General features: G+C 46.0%; 1 protein-coding gene across 7 annotated transcripts in view; it reads right to left on the bottom strand.

Annotated features, from left to right (window-relative positions):
• The window catches only part of LOC138975351 (chromodomain-helicase-DNA-binding protein 1-like), a 72305-nt gene that overhangs the window by 4839 nt on the left and 40842 nt on the right, over positions 1-26624 (bottom strand). For 6 of the 7 annotated variants that reach the window (XM_070348015.1, XM_070348043.1, XM_070348051.1 and 3 more), the window contains 5 exons: positions 21236-21340; positions 20510-20688; positions 14039-14147; positions 12908-13038; positions 5388-11794 (listed from right to left, as the gene is read on the bottom strand). In XM_070348015.1, coding sequence (XP_070204116.1) covers positions 10039-11794; positions 12908-13038; positions 14039-14147; positions 20510-20688; positions 21236-21340 — 2280 coding nt within the window. In that variant the 3' untranslated portion in view covers positions 5388-10038. Of the gene's footprint in view, positions 1-591; positions 898-1626; positions 1813-5387; positions 11795-12907; positions 13039-14038; positions 14148-20509; positions 20689-21235; positions 21341-26624 lie in introns of those variants that run through there. The other variant, XM_070348057.1, reaches the window with a different exon arrangement.

Genomic DNA, 26624 nt, shown 5'->3' with positions numbered 1-26624 from the left:
ACAAAACAAAAACCAATACTGAACAACAGAAGTTATACATATAAATCCCTTTCCAAGTTTACAAACTGATTTTCTTAATATTTGTCTCTTCTTGTTTTGCTCAACGTTGGAATCCTTTTCTCCACAACACCGTGCTAGAAGGAGTCACAATTAATGTCATAAGTGCACAGACTGTAGAACACATTTTAAGTCTAAGTTGTACACGTATAACAGATTTTACTATTTTGTTTGCAAAGCTATCTCGATCCAAATGCTAGATCTCCTAACATTCCCACTGCCTTAATAATATTGATAACCAAATAGCCCAGAGTCAAACAAACAAGGGGAGGGAAGCTGAAGGAATGATGCATTTCTATTATGTATTTGTTTGTTTGAACCATCACAGCTTTGTGAGGATGTCTCCAATAATGTAAGAAAAGTATTGTCCAGCTGTGGACGTAAAGGCCATCCGTGATAAAAAACAACAAGCTGAGGGGTCAAAGTTGTCCTGGAGAATTTGAGTGGCCACTGGCAAGAGGACCTGCTTTAACTGTATCAGTCTTCTTCTCGTTCGCTACTGTATCAGTGAATGGTACCAAGGCCAATCCTCACCCGCTCTGCCCCCAGTTGTCGTTCTGCCGTGGATAGTCTCGCTGATGATCCCTGTAATGATGGCCGTACTCTGAACGATGGTGCTCTCGGTCCTGCCTATGGCCCCCATCCCGGTCGCCACGGTAACCACTGTAATGCTCCGAGCGGTCGCGGTAACTGTCGTTGCGGTGATTGTAGGAACCTCTCCCTCCTCCTTCGCCACCACCGCCGCCACCACCACAACCCCCACCGGGTCCACCTCCACTGTGAGCATTACTGCCACCACTACCACCTCCATTACCACTGTAGCGGTCAAAGTTATTGTACCTGGAATGCAACAGTTCTCAATGGTCACATATCTTTTTAGCGAGTTGGTGAAGGTGCATAGCAGAAGGTTCGGGCGGTATCGACAGTTGTTATACAAAAATGAACAAGACATTTCTGAATTCCGTTAACTTGCTGTTCTACCCCCCCCCCCCCCCCCCCCTTTACAATTTGTGTGTACCACTACATTTTCCCTGTTTAAATGTTATACTACCTACACATGGTTTATACATGTATGTTTGAAACTATGTAGGGCTGAAAAAAACACAATTAAGAACCAATTAAATAAAATAAAGAAGCTTTTTTTGATCACTTCATACAGTTCAGGAAAAAAATCAGAACACTAAACAATAATTCAGCAAGCCCTTTTTCGTCAAAAAAACAAGACAAAAATCTAATAGCAAACAAGAAATTCCTCCGAGGTAGGAAAAACACCCCCGTCCTTACCATTCTCACTGCCACCAACTGAGAAGGTTATTTCCCTTTGACCATTAATGTCCCTCTATAAGTCCTTGTAGAATCTTAATCCACCAATAACTCCCTAACCGTGTGTTTGACTGGTCCCAATTTTTGTAAGGACCGTCTCAGGAATGTATAGAACCTGTTCACCAAGTTTGGTGACGATCGGTCCGTTCATTCTTGAGATCTATATGCGAACACAAACAAACAAACAAACACATCGACCGAATCCTATACACACCCCTATACCGGGGGTGTAACAAAGAAAGCCACCTTTTGCGAGGCCCATCCTCAGCGCGTGCCAGGGGACTGGCACGCTGCCACAGGTCTGTTGGGCTGGTGGTGGCAGCGTGGTCAGGACGCCCTGCATCTTTGTGTGGCAGTGGGGGAGGTCGGTGAGATCCATGTTGACCCCGTGGACCTCTGGCCTTGGGGCCATTGCTACTGCCTCCTGGGGGTCTGCAGTTAATGAATGGACATTCTAAGATAAGTCACATCATTTATTCATTTTCTTTAATTAATTAATTGATTAATTAATTCCTTTTTTTTCTTTCTTTCTTTATTATTTTATGTACGACATATTAGGTAATTTAAAAACAAAAACCATTAACATTACAGCAGTCCCTGCAATGTACGGCCCCCGGCGTGAGCGGACACCTGACATGTACGGACACATTTGCTCGGCACGGAGTGTTTTCCTTCTATATTTGCCCCCCCTTAAACGGACACCTGCAAAACGTGGACGCGGACACTCATTTTCGGTCCCAACAGCAGGTCATACCTCCAATGTACGGACAGACCATCGTCAAATTTTCACCACAACAAAATCGATAACAGAGCAGTCCGGCTCTTGGTACGAAGATCACAGCCGCAATGGCGTGATGACAGTCACTGATAACTTGAGTGCACGTGTACGGTACCCATCAGGAGGTGGGGTAGTTTTGGTCAGGAGTGAAGAGTACATGCGAAGATGCCAACATGTAACTGCACTGAGCTCTTTATTCTTGTCTGTTGGACGTAAACAACAGAAACCACAGTCGATGAAGGTCCTGAGCGAAAGTGAGTGAAAAACCGGCCACAGTTCTCAGCATCGTGTGTCTGTGTGTAACCTCTTTCATTGACAAGATACTCTTGTTTCCCCTCAGCCTTGACCAGTGAGTTGGTTGCCTAATCTATGAACCCTTCAGTTGTCTTGCTTTGTCAAAAGTTACGACACAGTCAACTGGTTTTGCTCTGAGTGAACAGTGCAGCTGGCCTCAATTAGCTGGTGACACCTCTCTGGCCACAGCCCCCAACAGTACATGGCTGGAGGGAGTGAGAGAGAGGAAGTGGGGGTGGGGGGGGGGGGGGGTGGAGGGTTAGCTGGCTAAACTCTGTGGGGTGTCCGGTGTCACTGCATGTCAGCAGGAAGAGCATTGTAGAGAAATAGAGAGGTGTACTCTTCCACAAAATTTCCAAGCATCAGTTGTCACAGCTTGGGGTAGCCGTAGGCACAGAGACTATAGAGTATACAGACTGTGTACTCTACAGTCTCTGGTAGGCATCAGTGAGGGAGAGTGGGAGCTGTGTTATGTACAGTGTATTTCCGACTGAAGAGTGAAAAGTCACTGCCATGCCACATGATCGGCATGCAGTCAATAAAGCCAGACAAGAAAAAAATAAATCACATGATTATGACATGCAGCTCTATCTGCTGCTATTTATTCAAACTGGTTTTCAAGCTTATTCTTGCAAAGCATCTGCACACGCTCCTCTGTGCTGTGTTTGTCACTTTGTGGCTGCTTTCGTATGTCAGCGCATGGTGAGTGTGTTCACTGCCTTGAGGATTTATTTTATCTCTTCTTTTCAACACTTTTCAAACAAATCCTTTTTACAAAACGTTTAAAGAACTATTAGGAGTTTATTGTTATTGTTTAGTAGCCACAAGAAGTGATTAGCATAGACTCAATCCTGTTGTTTGTGTGTCTCTGTGCGAGTGGAGTGTATGGCCCGGGGGAGGGGGTGGTGTGGTCACCCCTCCCGTGACCGGACACCTGCAATGTACGGACAGTTTTGCTAGGGCCCAAGGGTGTCCGTTCATGAGAGGGACTGCTGTATGATGTTATTGCACAAACATGACAAAAGAATGAATTTTCTTTCCAAAGGATTTACTATTTCACAAATATGACGGCGGTATGACTATTCTTACCAAATTATGGCCACTTATTTCATCAGGTAGTTAGACTAGTCACAGCAGTTACTTAAAATTTCTGTTTTATTTTTTTCCCTTTGAAATAAAAAAGTTACTGCCATGGTAGTTGGCAATACTGCCACGATAGTCAGCAACAATACAAGATTAAAATCAGTGTGAATTTGAGTGCCCATACATTGGCCCCTATTTGTTTTGTTTCTTTCCATTTTCTTATTTCATAAACAGTAAGGTTTCTCAAAATGAAAACCTGTTTCAGACACAATTCGAACATAACAGATATAGTAACAAACACAGAGAAATATCAGGTAACTAGAAAAAAACAAGAGGAACCAGAGGAACATTCACGACTTGCTGATTTGTATTACCTTCTTTGAATGCTTTCAGTCAAGGTGAACACAATCTGGTGAACAATGTGTCTTTATCTCTTCCATAAGCTCAGAAGCTTTATCCAAATTGTACAATAGTACAACTGTTATGTGCATGTGACTTTGACTTTCAGTGTTTCCCTTAAGTTTACAGAGCTTCAATTGCTAATTTAGATTTGCAATGAATCTTTCTTGATCGCTTCAAGTTCAAACATGTTTACAATTATACATTGATAGGCTTCCATTTGAAATTTCGAGGTTGTCATTGTGGATTGACGCTCAATCAATGCATCATTAAAGCGACGGAAGGCTTCAATTAGGATTTGGGAGGGCGTCTATCCACAACGACAACCTCAAAGTTTCAAATGGAAGCCTGTCAATGTTAATAATTGTAATTTAATCTGACAACAATCTGTTTCCTGCTTTCATGCAGTTGCAAACAGACCGAATTCGTGCTGTTCACGGACTACTTTCGGTTCATTTACCTGCACGAGTCAAGTTCCTATCTTATCACCCTGCTCCTGCTTTTTTCTTTCACATAGTTTTCCTTCTTTTTTGACTGGTGTCTGGAATGCAAACTCACAAGTTCTTTCCATCCAAAATGCGATGCCTTGAATTGACGTCATCACTTCGCAGAACGAATGGTCTCAGAATTTCGTAGACCTTCTGTATTGATTACTTGTAAAAAGACCCTCATGGCTAACAGAGACTCGCTGGTCGTGTATCGCGAGCAGATGTAAAATGAATAGAATTTCTGGTGTTAATCTGACCTATCACAGAGTATGTTATATTCTAAACCCATCTTGATTGAATATAATTTATTTTTAGTGGAACTTGTTTCTCTGAACACTATCATTATTAGCAAGGTTTCTCACTTTCTAGAACACAGTCATTGTCGCAAGCTTTGTGAAGTTTGTCAAGGCACCTTTCACTTGAGTGAATATACTTCTCCAAATACACGTATGAACATGAAGATGTGTTATCAAGTTACAATAGGTGGACTAGGATTGTCAGTTCTAGTGAATATTGTTGAATCTTAGATCCTGAAATGCACAAATTATGTGTCTCTCTTTGGGGTTTCCTGTTTGATTGTTATGTGATTTGCATGTTTTGTTTGTATCACAACTTTGTGAAGGTGTTCTACCTAAATCAGCAGATGGGTCCAGTGCTTTAGAAATGTAAATGTAATGTGAAATGATTCTGACAGTCCCTATTTCCTGATGAAAAGTTTGCTTCTGTCTGTAGTTGCTGCTTATGTTCATGTCGTTACCATTAAATATTGAATGTACTGAATCATGTACTGAAAGATCAGTACAATGTCAGAAAATGTTTAAGTGACAGCACAATGAATGCTCCGTGCATGCACGCATGCATGTGTGTGTGTGTGTTCGTGTGCGCCAGAACAAACACATAAACACAGCAATACACACAGTTCTCCAAAGAAAGTATATGTAAATAAAATGTCAAGCACACAACTCTTTTCTTTTCTTTTGTTCTTTACTTCACATTCAGTTATGTCAAATTCATAATAATTTATTTTGAGAAATCATAGCAAGCAGACGTGACAACCAGACAGAACACAGTCAACAACATTCTCACAGGTTTCATAGACACTGATAGGAGAGTGAGCTGTTAAGAAAAATACAAATTTGAAGAAAAAAAAGTGTCAACAAAAATGTCTCCTTCCTATTCCTTTCATAGAAAAGAATTCAGACACAAATACTGTGTCAGTTCAAACAGTACGTGCTAGTGCAAAATCAAACACACAAGAGAGAACTGAACAATAATAAATTTATTGAAAATGGCACGTTCTCATTGTAAGTCTTGGAAGGTTTAAGTCGCATTAACTAAGTGGACATCATTAATTACATTAATGATACTAGCAGATTTCAAAGACATTTGATTTGAATTTCCATATATTAAATGATTAATGCTTCAGACTTCAATTTTTCTGTAAAAATATGGACCATCTTATATTTTTCATCAAGCCTCTTTAAGTAAATTTCCTTCCATGTTCCTGGAACATTTGGATCATTCTTATCATACAATTTATTCATTTATGCTGTTACTAATTGGTCCTTTTTCTTTCATTTGTTTCTTTTTACAGAACTTTAACTGTAGACAGGAGACAGCAGGACATCTTTTTTTATTTGGTGTTTAACGTCGTTTTCAACCGTTCAAGGTTATATCGCGACGGGGAAAGGGTGGAGATGGGATAGAGCCACTTGTTAATTGTTTCTTGTTCACAAAAGCACTAATCAAAAAATTGCTCCAGGGGCTTGCAACATAGTACAATATATATGACCTTACTGGGGGAATGCAAGTTTCCAGTACAAAGGACTTAACATTTCTTACATACTGCTTGACTAAAATCTTTACAAACATTGACTATATTCTATACAAGAAACACTTAACAAGGGTAAAAGGAGAAACAGAATACGTTAGTCGCCTCTTACGACATGCTGGGGAGCATCGGGTAAATTCTTCCCCCTAACCCGCGGGGGGCAGACAGCAGGACAGAAAGAAGACGAAAGAATGAGAGAGAGAAACGAAAAACAGGACAAGACGCATAAAATGGACGACACAACATGATATATTATGAAATCTACAGAGGTGGGTATCTGCTCCAATTGCTGAATTGCATCACAGTCTTCACAAAATGCTAGTACCATCTCCACCAGTCTATCTGTCTTCATCTTCTCTGTTACACCGAGATGGGATCAAAACAAAACATCAAGTCATTGGATGACACAAGCAAGCTGCCTTTTAAGATTCACAATTTGACATATCATTATTATAAACAAAGCTGAAATGGAAATGGAATGATCAGTACAATCTTTCATCTCATTCTCCAACGACACAGAAGTGATTACTTCCAGTTCATACTGTGTTTGCTGCAGTGGGCGATGCTCCAAGCTATTCCATTCACTCTAATAACTTAGTACAAGATCACAAGCTCTGGACAGAATGACATTCAGTTTTGCCACAACACGAGGACACACAAAATGTATGCTAAGTACATCACCTCACGCAACAGAAATATGCATTTGTTCCCGCTTCAGGAAAATGGGCCATGAATCAAGCTTAAGATATAAAGAGAAAGGGCTCAGCAGAAAACAATTGTAACATTAAAACGGTGCTGGTAGACTGGGGCTACATGTGTAAACATACACTTGAGCAAAGAATTTTGATGACAACAACCAAAAGACCTTAACAGCAGTTTTTCCATTGAATGGTTTGCATCAAAGGAAACAAATTATGAATGCTTTGAACATTTTTGTTGTGGTTTATTTTTTATTTTTTTATTTTTCAGAATGAGAAATTCTAACACTCTTGTCTATATTTTCCTTCCAAGCTGTGTTCAATGAAAAATGTCAAGATACATTCAAAGAAAATGTTCAACTGTGCTCCCAGTCAGTTTCGCTCACAGATGTTATTGTTAGCAGCTGTTAAAACTAAAAGATTATGATAGTAATTTTAACACACAATGAAGAGTTCACAAACTTCATTTTCACTTTTAGAATTTGTTGCACAGATGCTCACCATAATCCTTTCTGTCATTTCGGTAATATGAACATTTACCACATAAAAAAAAAAACATTAAAAAAAAACACTAAATAACCTATATAATAAAAATGTAAAAAAAGGTTCCATCAATCTACAAATTTTGATCATACCAAGCAGAATTTATATGTGCAAAGCAAAAAAGAACAATTCACAGATTTTGTTGTTGTAATCGCACATCCAGTTTGATCAGCGGCATGATTTTACTTAATTTATTAATAAAATTAAAAAAAGATCTCTATCAATATTAAAAGATAGCAAAATTAATTCATATTTCTCTTTTCACACTCACCCACACTCATTCACACTCCTGTGTACACACACACACACACCTTGTTCAACTTTGTTTACCAAGGATATCCACATTTTTCACACCAATGACCAAGAGAATATTGCTGCTCTCTTGTTGGTTCCAATAGATCTGCCTCAGGTGTTTTGATTTATTTATTTTATTTATTTGTATTTTAAATATGTATAAAAATCACTGATGCCTGTAACTAATCAATCTATTCTAACAACAGCTTTAATTTTCATCTTGATGGGGCAAAACTTTCCTTGTTTCAGTTATACAAATAGGCATTAAAAAATGCAAAGTCTGAAGATCTACTTTCCACAAAAAGTGATGTCAGTTTAGACTGGTGCCTAGCAAGACTAATCAAAGACAGTCAAATCCTCACTTGTCAACTATTAAGTAACTGAATGCTCAATACATAAAGTACAATGCATAAAGTCTACTTTCCACCACATTTTTTGTCAGTTTGGATACAGCTCAGCCAGACAGATCTAACATAGTCAAATGCTTATTACATTAATAATTGCTTGCTCAATACAATTAATGATGACAGATCATAGATTTTAACATTAAAAAAGATGTAATAAATCACAAAAAGATAGAGTCTGCTAAACAATGACACTGACTGTGAGATGAACCCCAAAAATAAAACTGTACAAATTAGCCAACTTAAAATCTGAACTTATTCATATTTTTCCCACCATTGATTCTGTAAGAAAATAGATACCATCATGATTATCTCATAAGTGCTACTTACAAGATAGGTAAAAAAGCCAAAATATATGAGATCATTCAAACTTAAATTCTCTACGGAGAACACACAAAGATGTTGCAAAACAGGTATCATCTTTGCACTTCTGTTTCAATTGTTTTGTACGTGAGTGTGTGAATCCGCACTACACTAAGCTTACTTATATCTGCAGAAAATTACCATGCTTCTTTACGCCATTTACAATATGCCACTTCATATTTCAGGGGACACATCTTAACTTTTTAAGCACAAATTTACACTCACAAAAAGCCAGGGTGGGAAAAAAACCAAAAAAAAACCAAACAAACACGGAACAGGTATGCTCTCTGCTGAAACATACAAATATGTATGCTTGTGCGTGCCATTCTTTTGCATCATGCCAACCAAATGTGTGGGCATGCCAATCAGTTAATCAGTCAATCTGTCAAAGCATGTCGGCACAACCGTAAAGATTAAAGCTTGCATTCCATTTTTCTGAACATGCCTGGTCTCGTTCATGTTGCTTTCTTACAGGATAATGACACAATTACAGTTTTATTATTGTTAACAAGTTCTTTTGTGAAGTTTAGCAGGCTTTTGGCAGGGAACAGGCTATTTACACAATTACAGTTTTATTATTGTTAAAAAGTTTTTTTGTGAAGTTTAGTAGGCTTTTGGCAGGGAACAGGCTATTTGTTCACTGCCTCTGTAACCAGATTCATACAGAAGTACCTATGTAAGATAAGTTCTCTGTATTTCTTGCCATTTCTTAAATGCCTGAAGACCCTAAAGTACAAAGTCTTGTTTCTAAGGACCACAAATCTGTGTTTACTTCTCTGCTGCGTGTGTGTTTCTTTATTTGGTGTTTAACGTCGTTTTCAACCACGAAGGTTATATCGTGACGGGGAAAGGGGGGGGGGGGGGGAGATAGGATAGAGCCACTTGTCAATTGTTTCTTGTTCACAAATCTGCTGCGTGTGTGTGTGTGTGTCTGTCTCGTTTTAGAAGCAGTAAGTGTGGAAACATAACATTTTTGTTCTTGCATCTTTTGTACATCAGCACTAAACTCTATTATACTCAGAAGACAAGCAAAATATACCAAAGATTCAGCGGCACAAATATCAACATGAACAGACATAAACGGTTTTCTTTCCCCACGACTACCTTCTTTTCTAACAATCATCACCGATCTACTTTCCATTTCCTAAGAACACAGACACTGGCTAAAATTGCACTACAAATCTGGACTGAACAGCAGTATAAAAATCAGGTAAAAAACTCATAGCAAAACCAAACACACATCAGTCACACATGATGACCACTTATTTCCCTGAGTATTGTAAGTCCGACTGAAGTTCAAAGATGAATCACCCATGTCTGTTCCCAGCAATGGGTGCACTCATTCTTCACAATAGTTTCACAGCACCGTAACAACTTAATTTAAATGCAACCAGCCACAGAATATCAAAGCTTGAACACCATCATAGCATGTCTAAAACCCTGATCACTAGCCGAACACTTGGCCCTAACCTCCTGCTTGGGTTCAAGTCACAGCCCCACAACCACAAAACTCACAGATAAAATCCAAATCCTCAATCTCTTTATCTGTGTAGCCTGTGACGTCAATCTGAATACAAATTTTGTGAAACCAGCGCTCGCAAGAGGAGCAGCCAATCCACTCGCCTGGGCGATCATTGTACTCCATTTGACACATGGAGCAGATGTTGGTGTCGATTTCCTCTTCTTCCGTGGTTGTGCCTGCGTTGGCGGAATCATCAACCGAAGAGTAACTCAACTCTGCTTGTGAATCTTTTCGTTTCCTGCTCCCTTTCGTCTGCTTCTTCTTTGTCTTTTTGCTGGTGGCAGCTTGACTCTTTGTTTGCTCTTTGGGCGGATCAGCGGCTTTTCGTTTGCGTTCTTCTCGTGAGATCTGACGGGCAGTTTGTCTGGCAGTGGGGGCTGGGGCGCTGATGGATGGGTGGTGTTTTACAAAAAACTGGTACCATTCTTTGCTGGGACGGTTATCCACAAAACTGCGCATTCTGTAAGGGTTCTGGTTCAAAAGGTTCTGCGCTATATCCAGGAAAATATCCATGGTGAGGGGAACGTTCTGGGACTTGTAGTCTTGGGCCTGGCGAATCAGCTCCTCTTCTTCTTCCGGCGTCATTTCAGAGTCCCACTCTTGGCTGGTGACTGGCGGCGGCTCCTTCAGTTTTGCCTTTCTGTCTGCGATCTTTGACTTGAGCTTGCCTTTGCTAAGACAGGGTTTCACTATTTCACTGCTGGACTTCACTTTGCTCTCTTGCACTCTTGACTTAGCCCTGCTGGCAGAAAATATCCTGGGCCGTCCTTTGGCCACAGTGCTAGCCTCTACTGAAGCCTGCTTATTATTCCTCTGTGGTGAATGTTTGGGTGTGCACACTGGGGACTGCTTGGGTGTTCGCACTGGCGACTGTTTTGGTGTCCTGGAGGGAGATTGCATGGACACATGTGATGGGGACTGTTGGGGGGCAGCAGCAGCTTTTGCGCTACCTTTTCTCGTCCTTGTTTTATCTTTGGCTTCTCTGGGTTTCGACCTGGCAGGGGCTTTTCTAGCCGCCTTAGTCCTTACTTTCACTTCTGCTTTAGTCCTTACTTTCACTTCTGCATCTTCTTTTTTGAGCGACACAGACACAGCCCTCAGGTTTGGAAACTGATACATATCCACTTCCTTCTTGACCTCTGTCACTTTCTCTTCCTCCTCATCCTCTTCCGTTTTGATTTCTTCTTCCTGATCCTTAGGCTCATCATTTTCTGTTACATTTTCTCGCTCTTCTTTTGCTTCAACTTCACTCTCACTTTCCACTCTCCTCTTTCCCTCCTCCTCCTGCACAGACTCTTCCTCCTCCTCCTCTTTTTCTTCTGTTTCTTCCTCCTCTTCTTCTTCAGACTTTTCAGAGTCCTCCTCAGCTTGGTGGGATGCTCGTCGCTGTTGTCTACTTCGCCTGTTTCTTGGCTTCTCTTCTTCTTCTCTGTCCTCCTCCTCTCCTTCCTCCTCTTCACCTTGCTCCGCCTCTCCTTCCTCCGCCTCTCCTTCCTCCGCTTCTTCCCGCTCCTCCTCCTCCTCTTCGTGGGATGTCTCTGCCTTGTGCTTGGCCTGTTGCGCTTTGAGGCGCAGGGCTTTCAGCTTCTGGCCAAGCGTGCTGGTGGGGACCTTGTAGACCCGCGACGCCTCTCGCAGGCTCATCTTCTTGTACCACACCTTCTTCATCGCCTGCTTCAGTGTCGCTGCATCATAGCTGCGCCCGTTCTCAGGACTCCTGTTGGTGAAAAAGAAGTACTTGTTCATTTGTGAGGCAAAACATATGATCCAGTGTCAGCTCGAACAGGCCTAAGCTACATAATCAGCATACACAATGCACCTACACCTATGGGTTAATTCAGCTTAAATCTACCTATTTCCCAACAAGCCTTGTTCCTGCTTACAGCAATCTTTTCCAATTCTGCACAGCAGTTTACTCAATGAGTACACTAGCAGTGCAAGCTTACTCTATACAGCAAGCAGAGTCAGCTAATCAAAACTGCTGTTACATGACAACAACGGAATTCAACTCATATTAAGAATACTTCTCTGCAACTCTTTAGGTACAAAGTATTACATGGCACACTCTAAGGCTATTTCAGTACAAATAAAAACCAAAAACTGAGGTAAGAAAACAAAAAAACAGAACAAAATGTACACATAACCTGACGATACAGACAGGGGCAAGTCACAGAAAGGGGGAATGAATGTGAGCAGGGAGTGGGGGGTGAGATGGGGGGTGTCGGTCAGGGGCAGAGAAAATGTTCAAACAGAGCCGAGCCGACACGACACAGACGACACACACAGCCGGCTCCGATTGAACACCTCTCTGATTTAAACACAGACTGGGTCTTCATTCAAACTACAGACAGCTGGTAGGCTTACCTTCACTGAAGGGGGGGCACGCAAAATCCTCGTGGAAAATCCATCTTCGCAACGTGTAAATCACATCTCCCAAATTCAAACACGGCCTTTCTTTCTTCCTCGGGAGACTAGACAGAAGCTTGATGATTAATTCAAATTTCTCAAAACATAAGCAATGTGGGTTGTTTAAGTTTTGGTTTTTCCTTATGTGCCCTAATGAACCGGTTTGATGGCAATGATTTTCACCTGATCGATATCTAACGAGACAAAAAGATTAAGACCCAGTGTTCACCAGAAAAGTGTTCAATCATCATTATGAAGCTGTTCAGAGCCGACACACAACGCACTTGCAAAGAAAGTCAAAGAAACTTCTCACGCATGCAACATAAAAACAGATTAAAGAAAAACGGAGAAAGAAGAAAAACAAAAGAAAAGGAAGGGCAGGGGGGGGGGACTTGGGGAATGGGGAGGTTAGTGGAGAGCTCACCCGTCTCGATGCCTTTCCTCTCGCCGAGATTTCTTCGCCTGGTGGTTGTGTGATGATGAGTCTCGCTTGTCCGCTGAACGCTTGTTGCCATGGGATGTACTGTCTCGACTCTGGCTATCACTATGATTGGGCTGAGGATGACACACACAACACACACACATGCAGTCAATACGAGAAAACATCACAAATTGGATCTACCCATGAATTTAATAACTGCAAATCAAATGGCCGACTCAAAAAGAGTGTAAATAGAAAAACGGCAGTGTCAAAAGCTTTAAAGATGATGCAAACCACCATCACAATCATGAAGCAGATTTTATACAGCAACTCAGGTGTCAGCATGTGAGACAAAACAACAAGATTCAAGAGAAAAATTACACACACATCCAGAAATAAAAGCTGGCAAGACCATTAGCTTACATCCCCTTTTCAGTGAAACGCACTAACATGAAAAACAATCCAAAGCAATATCTGAAACACAAATACGAGACAAGCCATAGCATTTCCCACCTGAATTCAAACAAATGTGTGCAAAGCGCATGCTAGTTAGATCTTTATCGGGTCCACTGCAGAGACATCACAAGGCAAGCACAAGACACATTTTTTGTCCAACAGAAACAGCTAAAAACAGACACATTTTTCACCACCACAAGTCTATGCGTCAGCTCTTCCAACCTGATGAAAGATCTGACCCCATGGATATCAGGCCACAACCATTTTTTTTCACCACCAACCACATACCACTTTCTTTTACACACAAAATACAAACAAACTCTATTCACCAATCCATGAACTACTGTTTGAATCATCACCATTTTTTGTCAAGTGTTCAAGCAACAACAAAATAACTAAAAAAACAGAAGGAACCACCATCACCACTACCACTAGCCAATGGAATAAAAAACAACAGCCATGGCTATTCCTTTTCCATTTACTTCACCCTTGGTAAGCAGTAAATCCAAGTCATCCAAGAGGTCTGCAGATCAGCAAAAGCTCAGCCTTTCAATCTCTCACCTAAACAATCTTACATTATGACACCAACCACCATTTCTGACAGCTGCACAGACAACTTCATAATACTTTGGCTGCTGTTGACATGAAGGTCACCAAGTAAAAGAAATTTCATCTTACCTCTGTTTTATCTTCTGCTTCCTTCCGCTTGTTGGCAGTTTTCTTGTAGAGTTTGCGTAACTTGTCATGATCCAGGTCAGTAAAGTTGGACACAAACATCCACAGTTGTCTGTAAAAGATAGGAGAACCAATCTTAATGGAAAATTTCTAAGTACATTTTCTTTTGATTAATATACTTACCCAATTCTCATAAATGCATTGACTTCAGTCTCACATGCTAGATGTAAAAAAAACACTCAAATTACCTGCCCTTAGAAGGGTGGTAACCAAGCTAAAAAGAGACGCCAGAGCCGTTGCTATGTACTGACCTTGCTCGGTTACCCATAACACCCTGCGCACCACGTGAGCGCCAGCATCCGAAATAATCATTCGAGACTACTCAAACACCCCAAGGATATAAGGTAGCGGGGATGGATGGGAGGGTATTAACTATGAGAATTGGGTAAGTATATTAATCAAATGAAAATTTACTTAGAAATTTTCCATTAAATTACATATTCTTACTCCAATTCTCATAAATGCAGATTCCTCCTAAAGATGGAGGGAACTTACTTATGTCCTTGAAAGAACCTGCCCTGCAGCAACCAAGGCCGGCAACGAACTGGAGCCGTCAAGCCGAGTGCAGGAGATATCCCGAAGATAAAAACTGATGAACACATCATCTGATCTCTAGTAGGCCGTTTGCAAAACTTCGCCTAGGCGACCAGAACGCAAAACGGCGATAGAGGAAGCCCACGCTCTGGACTCATGGACCCGAGCCGAGGACAGAGGAAGGACTGAGCCCCCCCTCCCCCCCCCCCTTCTTGAGCAAGCCACCACTCATATGCTTGCCGAATGAGAGTCGCAACCCATCTTGTGAGTGTCAATTTTGAAATATCTTTATCACGCTTTGTGTTCAGAGATATTAAACAAGAGTTTCTGACTTTTGGCTCTAATCGACTGAGTGCGAGAGAGGTAGGATCTCAAGGCTCTAACCGGGCAGTTGGCTAAATCAGGATCACCCGGGGCAAGAATAGTCCCAAGAGGGGGGACTTGAATCACTGGCGGAGCTTGGCCTGGCTTCTGATTTTTAGCCAGGAAGCCAGGCCGAAAATGCAGTGACACCGAACTATCATGCTCAAACGCGATATCCTCTGGCAACCCCGAAAGGGCATGAATTTCACTGCCCCTACGAGCAGTGGCCAGGAGAAGAAGGAACAAAGTCTTGCGTGTTAAATTCATCAAGCTGGCAGCCTGTAAAGGCTCAAATGCCGAAGAACGCAAGAAATCCAAAACCAAAAACAAGTCCCAAGCAGGGACAGGGGTCCATCTCTTCACCTCTTGGAGAGCGGCCCCTTTAATCACACTAGCGATCACCCCATTGACATTAATAGATCTGCCTATCTGCCTCAAAGTAGCAGATATCGCTGACCACCTGACTCTCAAAGAAGAGGCCGAGCTGCCAGGTGCGGACAAGAAAGAGAGGTGATTCGCAACCTGGAGAGAGCGAGGAGCCAAGGCGTTGACCCCAGACTCTCTACACCACGTGGCCCAGGCAGACCAATGCGAGGCATAGACTGAGGAAGTGGAAGACCTATGCGCTTTATGGACTAAATCCAGTGTCAAATCCGAAGCGCCAGATTTACGTAGCTCCGTCCTCACAACCTCCAGCCGTGTAGGCAAAGGGCCTGCGGGGCGTTGTGCGGAATGCCTGTTCTTGGCTGAACGAGCTCTCCCCACACCAGGTTTAGAGGAATCGGAGGACCTTTGGCCAGCAGCAGCAGATCTGGAAACCAATGCTGCGAAGATCTGGACGTTCCAGCTCGGCTTTCCGCACCACTCTGCTGAGCAGAGGAAAAGGGGGGGGGGGGGGGGGGGAACGCGTAGGCCTAAAGGCCTACCCACGAGAACTCCATTGCATTGCTTCGCCAAGCCTCCGTGTCCGGAAAGGGGGACACAAAAATCGGAAGCCTCCTGGAGAACCTGGTTGCAAACAGATCGATCATAGGCTTTTCCACCTGAGCCCACAGGCGCCGGAGAGCCCTGTGTGTGATATGATCTGGTGCGCAGGCTCTGTCTGACAGGGAAAAGGACCGAGCTCCTCCCTGTTTGATGACATAGGCAGCCACAGTGGTATTGTCGGTATGCAACCTGACATGCCTGCCCACCACCAGAGGGAGAAAGGCGCGCAGACTGAGGGCTACTGCCTCCAACTCCAGGCGATTGATATGCCAAAGGAGCTGCGACTGAGGCCACCAACCCGAGACCGTGTGACCACCGATGTGAGCTCCCCATCCGGCCATAGACGCATCTGTAAAGAGGGCTAAGTACGGAGGGGGCAGCGCTATGGGAACCCCCTGAGAGGTCCAATCCAAATCCAGCCACCGACGCGTCTTGTGACTGAGCCATCCCTGGACGGGGACACTCTTGTCCCAAACCTGAGAGGCCGGATCCCAAAGAGACCTGAGAGCAGCCTGAAAAGGCCTCTTGTACACTCTTTCTAAGGGAACCAACTTCGCCATCGATTCCATCTGACCTAGAATCGAGGCAAGCACCCTCACAGACGCCTGCTGTCTGCTCAACACAGCCGAGATAAGAGCGTGAAGTCTCTGAATTCTCTCCTGCGTAGGATGAACCGTCCAAGAGACAGTGTCGAACGCCATTCCAAGGTAAACAAACCTTTGCGAAGGAGTTAACTCCGACTTTGCTTGATTCACTGAGAACCCCAGGACCAAAGCCTGGTCCAACACAACCTGTGTGATTCAAGATCAACCAGTCGTCGAGGTACGTCCCCAACCGTATTCCTCTCTGCCTGATCAGAGCAGACAACTGCCTGATCACCATCGTAAACACCCATGGCGCCAGAGAAAGTCCAAAGGGCAGAGCCCTGAACTGAAAAATCTGATGACCCCAGCGGAAACGGAGCCACTTCCTGTCTGCTTGATGCATAAGGATGTGAAAGTAAGCATCTGTTAAATCCACCGAGGTCACCCAATCTCCCTGACCGAAGCCGGGGTTTCCATTCGAAACTTGATCTTCCGAAGAAACTTGTTCAGCAATGAAAGATCGAGAACAGGTCTCCAGCGGCCTGAAGCCTTGGGGACTACGAACAGCCGTCCGTAGAACCCGGGAGAGGCAAGATCGACAATCTCCTCTATTGCCTTCTTGGCCAAAAGAGAAATGATCTCTGTCTTTATGACAGTCCTGGCCTCCTGACTGGCCGGGAAACGAAAGGGAGGAGGATCCCTGGTCAAGGGAGCCTTTTCTTCCTCCCACAAAAGCCGGAATCCCGATCGCACCACCCGCACTATCCACTGGCTGTGCACTAACGCCTGCCAAGCAGATAGAGCCCTGGAGGGCCCCCCTGCCACAACAAGAGTGGGGGGTACAGGGGTGATGTGATCGGGAGCGTTTCAATGGGGGGAGGGCTTTCGCGCCCCCCCCCCCCCCCCACTTCCCTTTCCAAACAAAGATTTCTTCGGATAAGGAGCACCCTTAGACGGTGCCTCCTTATCCCCTTGTTCTTTAGGGTGAGAGGAGCTGTGCTGCTTCTTGCTCCTGAAAGGCTGAGAAGACAGACTTCTTTGGGATTTTAAAGGAAAATCCCACAAGATGTCTGTCTTTAGCCTCCTGAACTTCCTGCTGCCTTGCGTCAAGGGCCACTCTCCCAAGAAGAGAGCCCTCAACGAAAGGAGAGGAACGAAGCGAGTCCACCGTAGACTGGTGTGAGAAACCTGCTTGAGAGAGACGCAGATCACGCCGGGAAAAGACAGCATGAGCATACAGCTTTGCTGACATGCTCATCCTCTCCGAGTTCACCATCCCCAGAGCAGCAAGCAGTGTGGAGATGTCACTGGCTGAGGCATCCTCTCTGAGCCTAAAAGGCTCAAAAGAAGCTGCAACCGCTCGTTGCGAGAACGAAACTCCCTCCTTTGCGGAGGGTTGTTTTGGCAACAAAGCAACCAACTCAGGCGGAATCGGAAATGTCGCCCTTGGCAAAACAAAAGTCTGAACAAAGTTCCTAGACTTCACACTCCAGTCCAACTTTTTCTGCACTAACGGAGAAAAAGAAGTGGACTGTGCGCTCGAAGCCAGCCATGGGCTAGCAGAAGGAGGCGCTGGACCATGCGCATGCAACAAAGGAAAGGGAGTAGGCAAAAGACCGCTCCCCTGAGGAGCCGGCCGAGCCAACAGTTGCGACATGTGATAAGCCACGGCCGGAGATTCCACAAATCGAAACGATTGTGATTCATCCGGCGAGGGCCGAAAATCGTCCGCAGCAGAAGGGGGTAAAGAGACACCCTGGCCTGAATCCACCACCCCCTCCGGGAAATAATTCACTGCCACTGAAGCCGCTCTCCTCATAGCTTGTCTAAACCCAATAGGCAAGGCTACAAACTCCTCTTCTTCCACAGAAGAATTCGAGTCCCCACCATCCAATGTGTCACCACACAAAGGAGGGGAGACAGGAGAATCAAAAGCGTGCTCTGACCCCGCTTGCCAACCACCACCACCCCCTTGCCCCAAAGGGGAAGAAGAGTCGACAGCCGGCACAGCGCCCTGCCGAGAAGGAGGGAGGAGGGGGGCGCAGAACAAAGCCGCGTCAGGCCCATTGTTCCCCGACTGCTGTGCGGGAGCTTGGCCCCAGCCGACAAAACCGGTCTGGCCAGCTTGAGCTACCCCGCACCCCGCATGAGGACGGAGGTGGCCTGTCGCTGCAGCAAACAACCCCTGCGAGGGGAAAGACGGAGTGTGAGACGTGACCGTAAACGGCCGCCCCCACCCGTCAACTTGCTGTAGTCCTATAGCCCCACCACCCCAACTGGGGAGGAGGGCGGCTGCTAGCAGAGGACAATAGCGGTACAGACTGAGACGCCAGTCCGACAGCGCCCACCCGATCCTGCCTGTAGGGTGGGAAAGAGTGGGTCACTACACCAGCCCCCACCCAATCCCGCCCCGAGGGCGGGAAAGGGTGGGCCGCTGACACAGCCCCCTGCCCCCAATGAGGCAGAGTGGGAACAAACCCAGGCTGCGACTTACCATGCCCCCCCTCTCCCTCTCCCAAAAGGTGAGAGGGCTGACTTCCCGACTCAGCAGTGCTAAAAGCAAGGTGAGCGGAAAGAGACAGACAGGGGGCAGACCCCCTCTCCTTTCAGAGAGAGTGTTCCAGAGCAACCGCCGCACTACCAGAGGCAGAGAGGGTTGAACCGAACAGGTCAGGTGCACTAGGCCAGTGCGAAGAAGGAATGGCCTCGCGGCCACCCCCACCATCAGTCGAAGTCGCAGACGACGACAACCCCAGCCGAGCTAGGGAGGAAGGATCCCCTACCGCCGGTGGCAGAGGAGGGACCCCAGAACGGGACGCGAACCGCTGCGAAATAAATTCAAACAATTCAGACTTTAAGGAGCCTAAGGCTGAAGGCCCAGGCTGATTAACCCCATCAGGGGAAGCGAGCTGAGGAGGACCTGAAACCGCCCTTGGAGGGATACGAACATCAAAAGAAGTGCTATTCGACGGATCTTGGACTCGCATGATAGGCAAATCCACGTTCTTAGGTTTACTCTTAGGTTTAGCTTTCTTAACCGGGCTAAGAGCCTTGTCTCCTTCCAGTCTCGCGCTAAGTTTAGCTTTGTTGTCGGCCATTTTAACACCGATGAAAAACAGTCACCCAGAACGAAAAATTCTGCGTGCCTGTTCAAAACAAAAAGCTATCAACCAAACAAAAACAGAAAGATCTCACCAAAAGGTAGATGGACAGGTAGACCCACAAGAAACAGCTAGTCTCACGGACAAGCCGGCATGCGAAGGCCAAAAGTGAGTGACAAAAGTCGACACGTCCACCGTGTGCTGTCGAAAGTCTCGAATGATTATTCCGGATGCTGGCGCTCACGTGGTGCGCAGGGTGTTATGGGTAACCGTGCAAGGTCAGTACATAGCAACGGCTATGGCGTCTCTTTTTAGCTTGGTTACCACCCTTCTAAGGGCAGGTAATTTGAGTGGTTTTTCGACATCTAGCATGTGAGACTGAAGTCAATGCATTTATGAGAATTGGAGTAAGAATATGTAATTTAATATTCAAATTAAAAATAAGCACAAGTGACAACACTGGGAATGCAGCAAATACAGTAGATATCTTTGTCAAAGAAAAGTCAACAACTGTGAGTAGTCTTGAAAGTTAACTTTATTTTACAATAATCAATATCAGGCCCACCACAAGCACAGGATGACTTGACGTACCAAGGAGCTGGCGAGACAACTGCCCAAACATAACCTGTCAAAGGACGACCTTTGAAACACAATACTGTTATACTCCAGTCATGAAATAACGTAATCTGCAAAAAGAAATCAAAACACTTAGTCCAACAATCCCCCACCTGCCCCAGGCTCAACAATCCCCAACCTGCCCCAGGCTCAACAATCCCCCAAATGCCCCAGGCTCAACAATCCCACATACCAAAAACTAGAAGCTGTTGCCTCAATCTACAACTTACGATCTCCAGAACTTGATCTGTTCGGGGTCGGACATGGAGGAGAGACACTTGGTGATGTGGTCGCCGATGTGCAGCAGGCACTGTCGCAGGACACTCAGCACGGTCTTCTCATCAGGCCCGTCTCTAGCCTTGTCAAGCTGCTTCAGGGATTTCTTTACTGGACGCATCTTCTCCTTGCACTGAAACGTGGACAGAGGTCAATTTCATTTCAGATTGCTCTGTGTAAACATCAACTGCGTTTGCTTTATCTGAGGATGGTCCTCTAGCAATTGGGTTATCTGGTAATAAGTGATAAGCAACTGGGTGATATCTACAAATACCAGAAACAAAACTGACAAGTACTAAGCCCTACTGGTCTGTGTTTCCTGGATCAATTTCTTCCTGCAAATGTAAGAAAATATCGGCCTTTTCACAATAAATATCTTCTTACATTTTAACTAACTCAGACATTTTTCTTTAGCTGCTGTTTTTGTTATCTTTTTCTTCAATTCTTAAACCCGTTTGTAAAGCAGTTTACAACCCTAGCTGCCGCCGTCTGGTAGAGTCTATTATCCTTCCTTTCAAGTCTCAATTCTTTGAAGAATATTAGAAACTGCAATCTCACTTGTGCAATTCAAACTTTTACAAATCTACATCATATCACTAACTTTTGTATGCAAAAGCATGCAAACAAACAAACAAACATTTTCACGATCACAAGACTGATAATTCTGAGCAGTGCAATACCTCAGCAAAAATCTTTGGGTCGGTATCCGACTTCATTGCACTTTCCTCAGTGGCAATGGAGATGGGTGCTGACGATGCTGTGAAGTGCATGGGCCCGTCCACCTTCTGTCACAACATACAAAACACAACATTATACAGGACCATCAAAAACAATCAAATATGACATGTTTTAAAAATGAAAGAAAGAAGAACATCAAACTGAGCTGATGATACCTTGTACAAACACATTTGAAATGTTGAGCTTAACTATAATCATATACATTCAGAGTTGTCAAAACCAAGAAAATATTGCTAATAAATTCACCAACAAGAGGGCAACTACAAAACTAACTGATTGTGTGTAACTTGCAACATACACTTTCGAAATTTGCAGCTTTAACTGTGATCACATACATTCCAAAATTTTAATAATAAATTTTCATTTAATTAATATACTTACCCAACTCACATATAGCAATTAACCCTAGTTCAGTGCTGGTAACGCTGTACGCGTCCCCTTGGTAACAAGGGTGACCACTCTAAAAAAGAGTGACACACAACAATAATGGTATCCCTGACGACCACATCCGGGTCCGTCTTCCGTATGCGCGCGCATAAGCCGCCATTTGTATCATTCCAAACGAAGCCCAACTCACATCTTTTTTAGAAACCCACCCCACAGCGGGGAGGAGGGCGGGCCTCAACAATGTGAGTTGGGTAAGTATATTAATTAAATGAAAATTTATTATTAAAATTTTGGATTAAATTACATATCTTTACCCAACTCACATATAGCAGATTGTTACTATAGGTGGCGGGTACTCACCAAATCAGGAAGAGAGAATCTGTCCTGCTGCTACCAGAGCAGGCAACGCAGAACTGCCATCCTGTCTCAAAGCAGCAATGTCTCTGAGGTAAAAACTGATAAAGACATCCTCAGATCGCCAAAAGGCCAACTCCAGGACTTCTGACAAGCGACCAGACCGAAGCACCGCAAGGGAAGATGCCCAAGCTCTTGCCTCATGAGACCTGGCAGCAGTAAGGGGCAAGACTGCCCTGACATCACCAGACTGGCTCTGCCACCAGCCATATGCTTGTCTTATCACGGTGGAAACCCACTAACGTGACTTTCGAAACGTCCTTACACCGCACCGTGTTGAGTGAGATAAACAAAAGTTTCTGAGTTTCTGATCGAATCTGCTGAGTCCGTGACAGGTAACTGCTAAGGGCTCTAACAGGACAATTATATACATCAGGGTCTCCAGGAGCAAGGATCTTGCTCAAGGGGGGAATACGAATCAAAGGAGACAACTGTCCAGGTTTCTGATTTTTCGCTAAAAAATCAGGCCTAAATTTCAAAGAAATAGAACCATCTTTCTCCATCGAGATATCCTTTGACAGACCAGACAACGCATGCACCTCACTACCCCTTCTAGACGTAGCAAGAACCAAAAACAAAGCTTTGCGCGTCACATTAGCCAGACTGGCTAGCCGAAGAGGCTCAAACTGCTCCGAGGCCAGGAAACGCAGAACCAAAAACCAAAACGTGAAGTCGTAACCCCTGCGGATTTTCGTGCGGGATGCCTGAGCGTGGCTGAACAAGTTCTCCTCTTCTTTCGGCGAGAGGAATCGGAGGACGGACCGCCAACCGGAGCAAGTCCGGAAACCAGTGCTGGCTGGGCCACAGCGGGGCGACCAGGACCAGCGCTGGCCTCTCCAGGTCTATCTTCCTCACTACCTTGCCGAGCAGGCAGAAGGGAGGGAAAGCATATGCCGTCAGGCCTGACCAGTCCATCTCCAGAGCGTTTACTCCCCACGCGAGAGGATCTGGGAAGGGAGACACAAACAGGGGAAGTCTCGCAGAGAACCTTGTTGCAAACAGATCTACAAAGGGCTTCTCCACCTGCATCCACAACCGGTGAAGGGCCTGATGAGACAAAGTCCATTCTGAATGAATCACCTTGTCTCCCCTGCTCAGAGAATCTGCCAGAACGTTCCGACTGCCCTTCAGGTAAATTGCCGACAGGTGAATGCCCCGAGAGCTGCACCAGAGAAGCATGCGACATACCCTCTCCGACAAGCTGAGCGACCGAGTCCCCCCTTGACGATTCACGTACGCTGCCACTGTCATGTTGTCCGTGTGCAACCTGACGTGACTGTTCGCCAAGAAGGGCAGAAAAGCCTGAAGGCCCAGCGACACAGCCTCCAACTCTAGTGCGTTGATGTGCCAGGCAGCCTGAGACGAGTCCCAGACCCCCGACACCGTGTGCTCTGCAAGGTGCGCTCCCCATCCCGTGAGGGAGGCATCTGTAAACAGATCGTTCTCCGGAGGAGGAGGAACGATCGGAACACCCTGCGACACCCACGGCAGCAGCCAGACTTGGGTAGAGAGAAGGAACCAGTCCCCCAGACTTATCTGCATATTCCATCCCTGTGAGGCCTGGTCCCACCGAGCCTGCAGGGCAGCCTGGAAAGGCCCTGTTGTGTACCCTGCCCAAGGGAATCAGAGTTGCCATTGCATCGGACCTAGCACTGAGGTCAATTCCCGAACGCTGGCCTGATCTTTCCCATAAAGAGACCGGATCTGCGACTGCAGTTTTCCCACTCTTTTCGAAGATGGGCGAACCAACCATTCCAGAGTATCGAACTCCATCCCAAGGTACGTGAAGGCTTGGGATGGTTCCAGTTCCGACTTAGTCAGATTGACCGAAAAACCAAGCTGAGCAGCCCGAGAGAGAACTCCTTGAGTATGACTCCTGCAAAGCTCTTTGTCTTGATGTAAGATCAGCCAGTCGTCCAGGTAAGCCCTGAGGCGAACCCCTTCTTTCCTCACCAGAGAGCAGAGCTGACGAACGATCATGGTGAAGATCCAGGGGGAGAGAGAGAGGCCGAAAGGGAGAGCTCGGAACTGAAAGGCCCTGTCCCCCCACCGGAAGCGTAACCATTTCCTGTCCGCCACATTTATAAGGACATGGAAATAAGCGTCTGTTAGATCCACAGACGTGGCCCAGTCCCCTGGTCTGAGTGCCTCTCTCACCGAGGCAGGGGTCTCCATTGTGAACCTCACGACCCGCAGATATTTGTTCAGCGGCGAGAGATCTAGCACCGGTCCCCAAGCCCCCGAGGCCTTTGGCACCACAAACAGCCTGCCGTAAAACCCCGGAGTATTCAAATCCTTGACTTCCTCTATCGCTCCCTTCAGAAGAAGAGAAGCCACTTCCCCCTGAATAGCAGACTTTGCCTCCAGGTCTCTTGGGAATCTGAAAGGCGGAGGTATCCTGGTGAGAGGCGCCTTCCCCTCTGACCAGAGAAGCCGGAATCCCGAACGCACCACCCCTAAAACCCACTTGCTGTCTACCAGCCGTAGCCAGGAAGTGAGGGCCCTGGAGGGGCCACCCGCCACCACAAGTGTGGGGGTTACCGGGATGTGTGGTTCGGGAGGGCATCATTGGGGGTGGGGCTTGCGCCCCGACCCCCGAGAACCGCCGAAAGAAGGTCCTTTCTTCTGGGAAGGAGCACCGCGGCCCCTACCCCTAAAAGAAGAGGACTGACTCTGCACCTTGCCACCGCCCGAAGACGACGACTGAGGCTTGCTCTGAGTCTGAGGCTTGTTCGGAGGTTTCTGAAACCCATGGTGCGCAATACGAGCGATGGCTAAATCCCTCGCATCCTGTGTCTCCTTCTGCAAAGCGTCCAAAGACGGCTGACCCAGAAGAGACCCCTCCGTAAACGGAGAAACCTTCAGGCTCTCAATCGTTGCCTTGTCCCTGATCCGAGACCCCGACAAGAAAGCTGACCTCCGAGCCTGAACTGCATGAGTGTACAGTCTAGCTGAAATCCTCATCTGTTCTTGTGATACCCTTGCCAAAGTGGCCAAAAGGGTAGTGACATCAGTGGACGAGGCGTCATATCGAAACTCGAAAGGATCGAGAGACGTCGCAATAGATCTGGACAAAGATCTTTGAAGAGACCCAGACACCGAAGAAAGTTCCAAAAGCGATCTTCCTGTCTCCTCCAAGCCCATCAGAGAAGACTCAGTATAAGGTACTGGCCTATCCTTACTGTAGCCGTCTTCCCTCAAAGCCGCCAGTTCCGGTGTAACCGGAAGAACTGAAGACGGAAGGGCATAAGCATCGACCAAGCTGACCGGCTGCGAGAGAAGCTTGAAGTTCCTGAAGCCGGAAGCGGAAGGCACTTGCCAATCAGCTTGCGCTAGCCAAGGCTTAGCAGCTTCAGGAGCCTCACCATGATGCGTAAGCAAGGGCACCGTCGGACTAAACACCCCAGGATGGGGGTTCGACCTCTTTAATACCCTTGCCATCTCAAATGCAACTGATGGCGATTCCCGGAAACGGAAGGGGCACTTCTCCTCCTGAACAACCCGGAAATCGCTCAAAGCAGAAGGAGGTGGAGCGAACTGAGTTCTCTTCTCAACCACCCCCTCCGCAAAGTACTTGACTGCCGTTTCCGCCGCAAGCGCAACTGCGCTAGACAGCTTAAACGGCAACCGGAACTCGGTGTCTTCCCCAACGCTGGAAGCACCTTTGTCAGTCTCTCCTTCATGCTCAACCTCGCAATCCGGAAACTGACCCCCAGAGTGACTGCCATAGTCAGACCGGAAGTCAGCTTGACCGACAACATCCTGCCCGAAGGCCGGAAGAGGAAGCTGCACGCCCAGGCCAAAATCTTTTGATAAGGCGGGGAGCAACAGATCTTCCTTTCGCTGGTCAGGGTCCCTACCCCGAACTGACCGAACGCAAGTGCGAGAGTGGCCAGCCCGGATATCAGAACTTTCCCCCTTCCCAAAGGATAGGGGTACTTCCTCCTGACCACGCCCTCCGCTTTGGCCGGAAAACCCGGTTACTCGCGGAGCCAACATACCTGTAAATCCGTCAGACACATCCGGAGAGGAGAAGCCCAGCGAACGAACGTGACGCTCGTCAGCGCCTTGCTCCGCCTGAACGTCTGCTCTCGTAACCGTAGCCGAAGCTGACGGGGAAGGCCTAACCCTCGCCAGAGAGGCAGAGTCCGCCACGCCAGAAGGAAGAGAGCGTAACTCCGCCCTTGTAGAAGAGATTTCCTCCGCCAATGACGAAACCTGCGAACTAAGTGACAAAAGCAGCGAAGCCCGAACTAGCGGGTACGGCCGTAGCCGCCACTGTCTTGGAGGCATGAACAACATTGTCCGACCTTGGCGGTAAAATGGAAGTCACCGGCAAATCTACAACAACATCCATACATTTCTTAGACAATGGTTCAAGGACCGAAACAACGGCTTGTCCAGAGTGTTTGGCCTTCTTAGCAGCTTTCTTAGGGGTAGAAGCCTCAGCAGTTACCTGTTTAGGACCAAGCTTCTTCTTGCCGCTATCGGCCATCACACAAAACGACTCACAAAAAATTTTCCTATGAA

Source organism: Littorina saxatilis, linkage group LG1, assembly GCF_037325665.1.
Source record: "Littorina saxatilis isolate snail1 linkage group LG1, US_GU_Lsax_2.0, whole genome shotgun sequence".
In the NCBI taxonomy this organism is placed as follows: Eukaryota; Metazoa; Mollusca; class Gastropoda; order Littorinimorpha; family Littorinidae; genus Littorina; species Littorina saxatilis.
The sequence above is the reverse complement of the archived record's forward strand: the minus strand, read 5'-3'. Positions and strand labels throughout refer to the sequence as shown.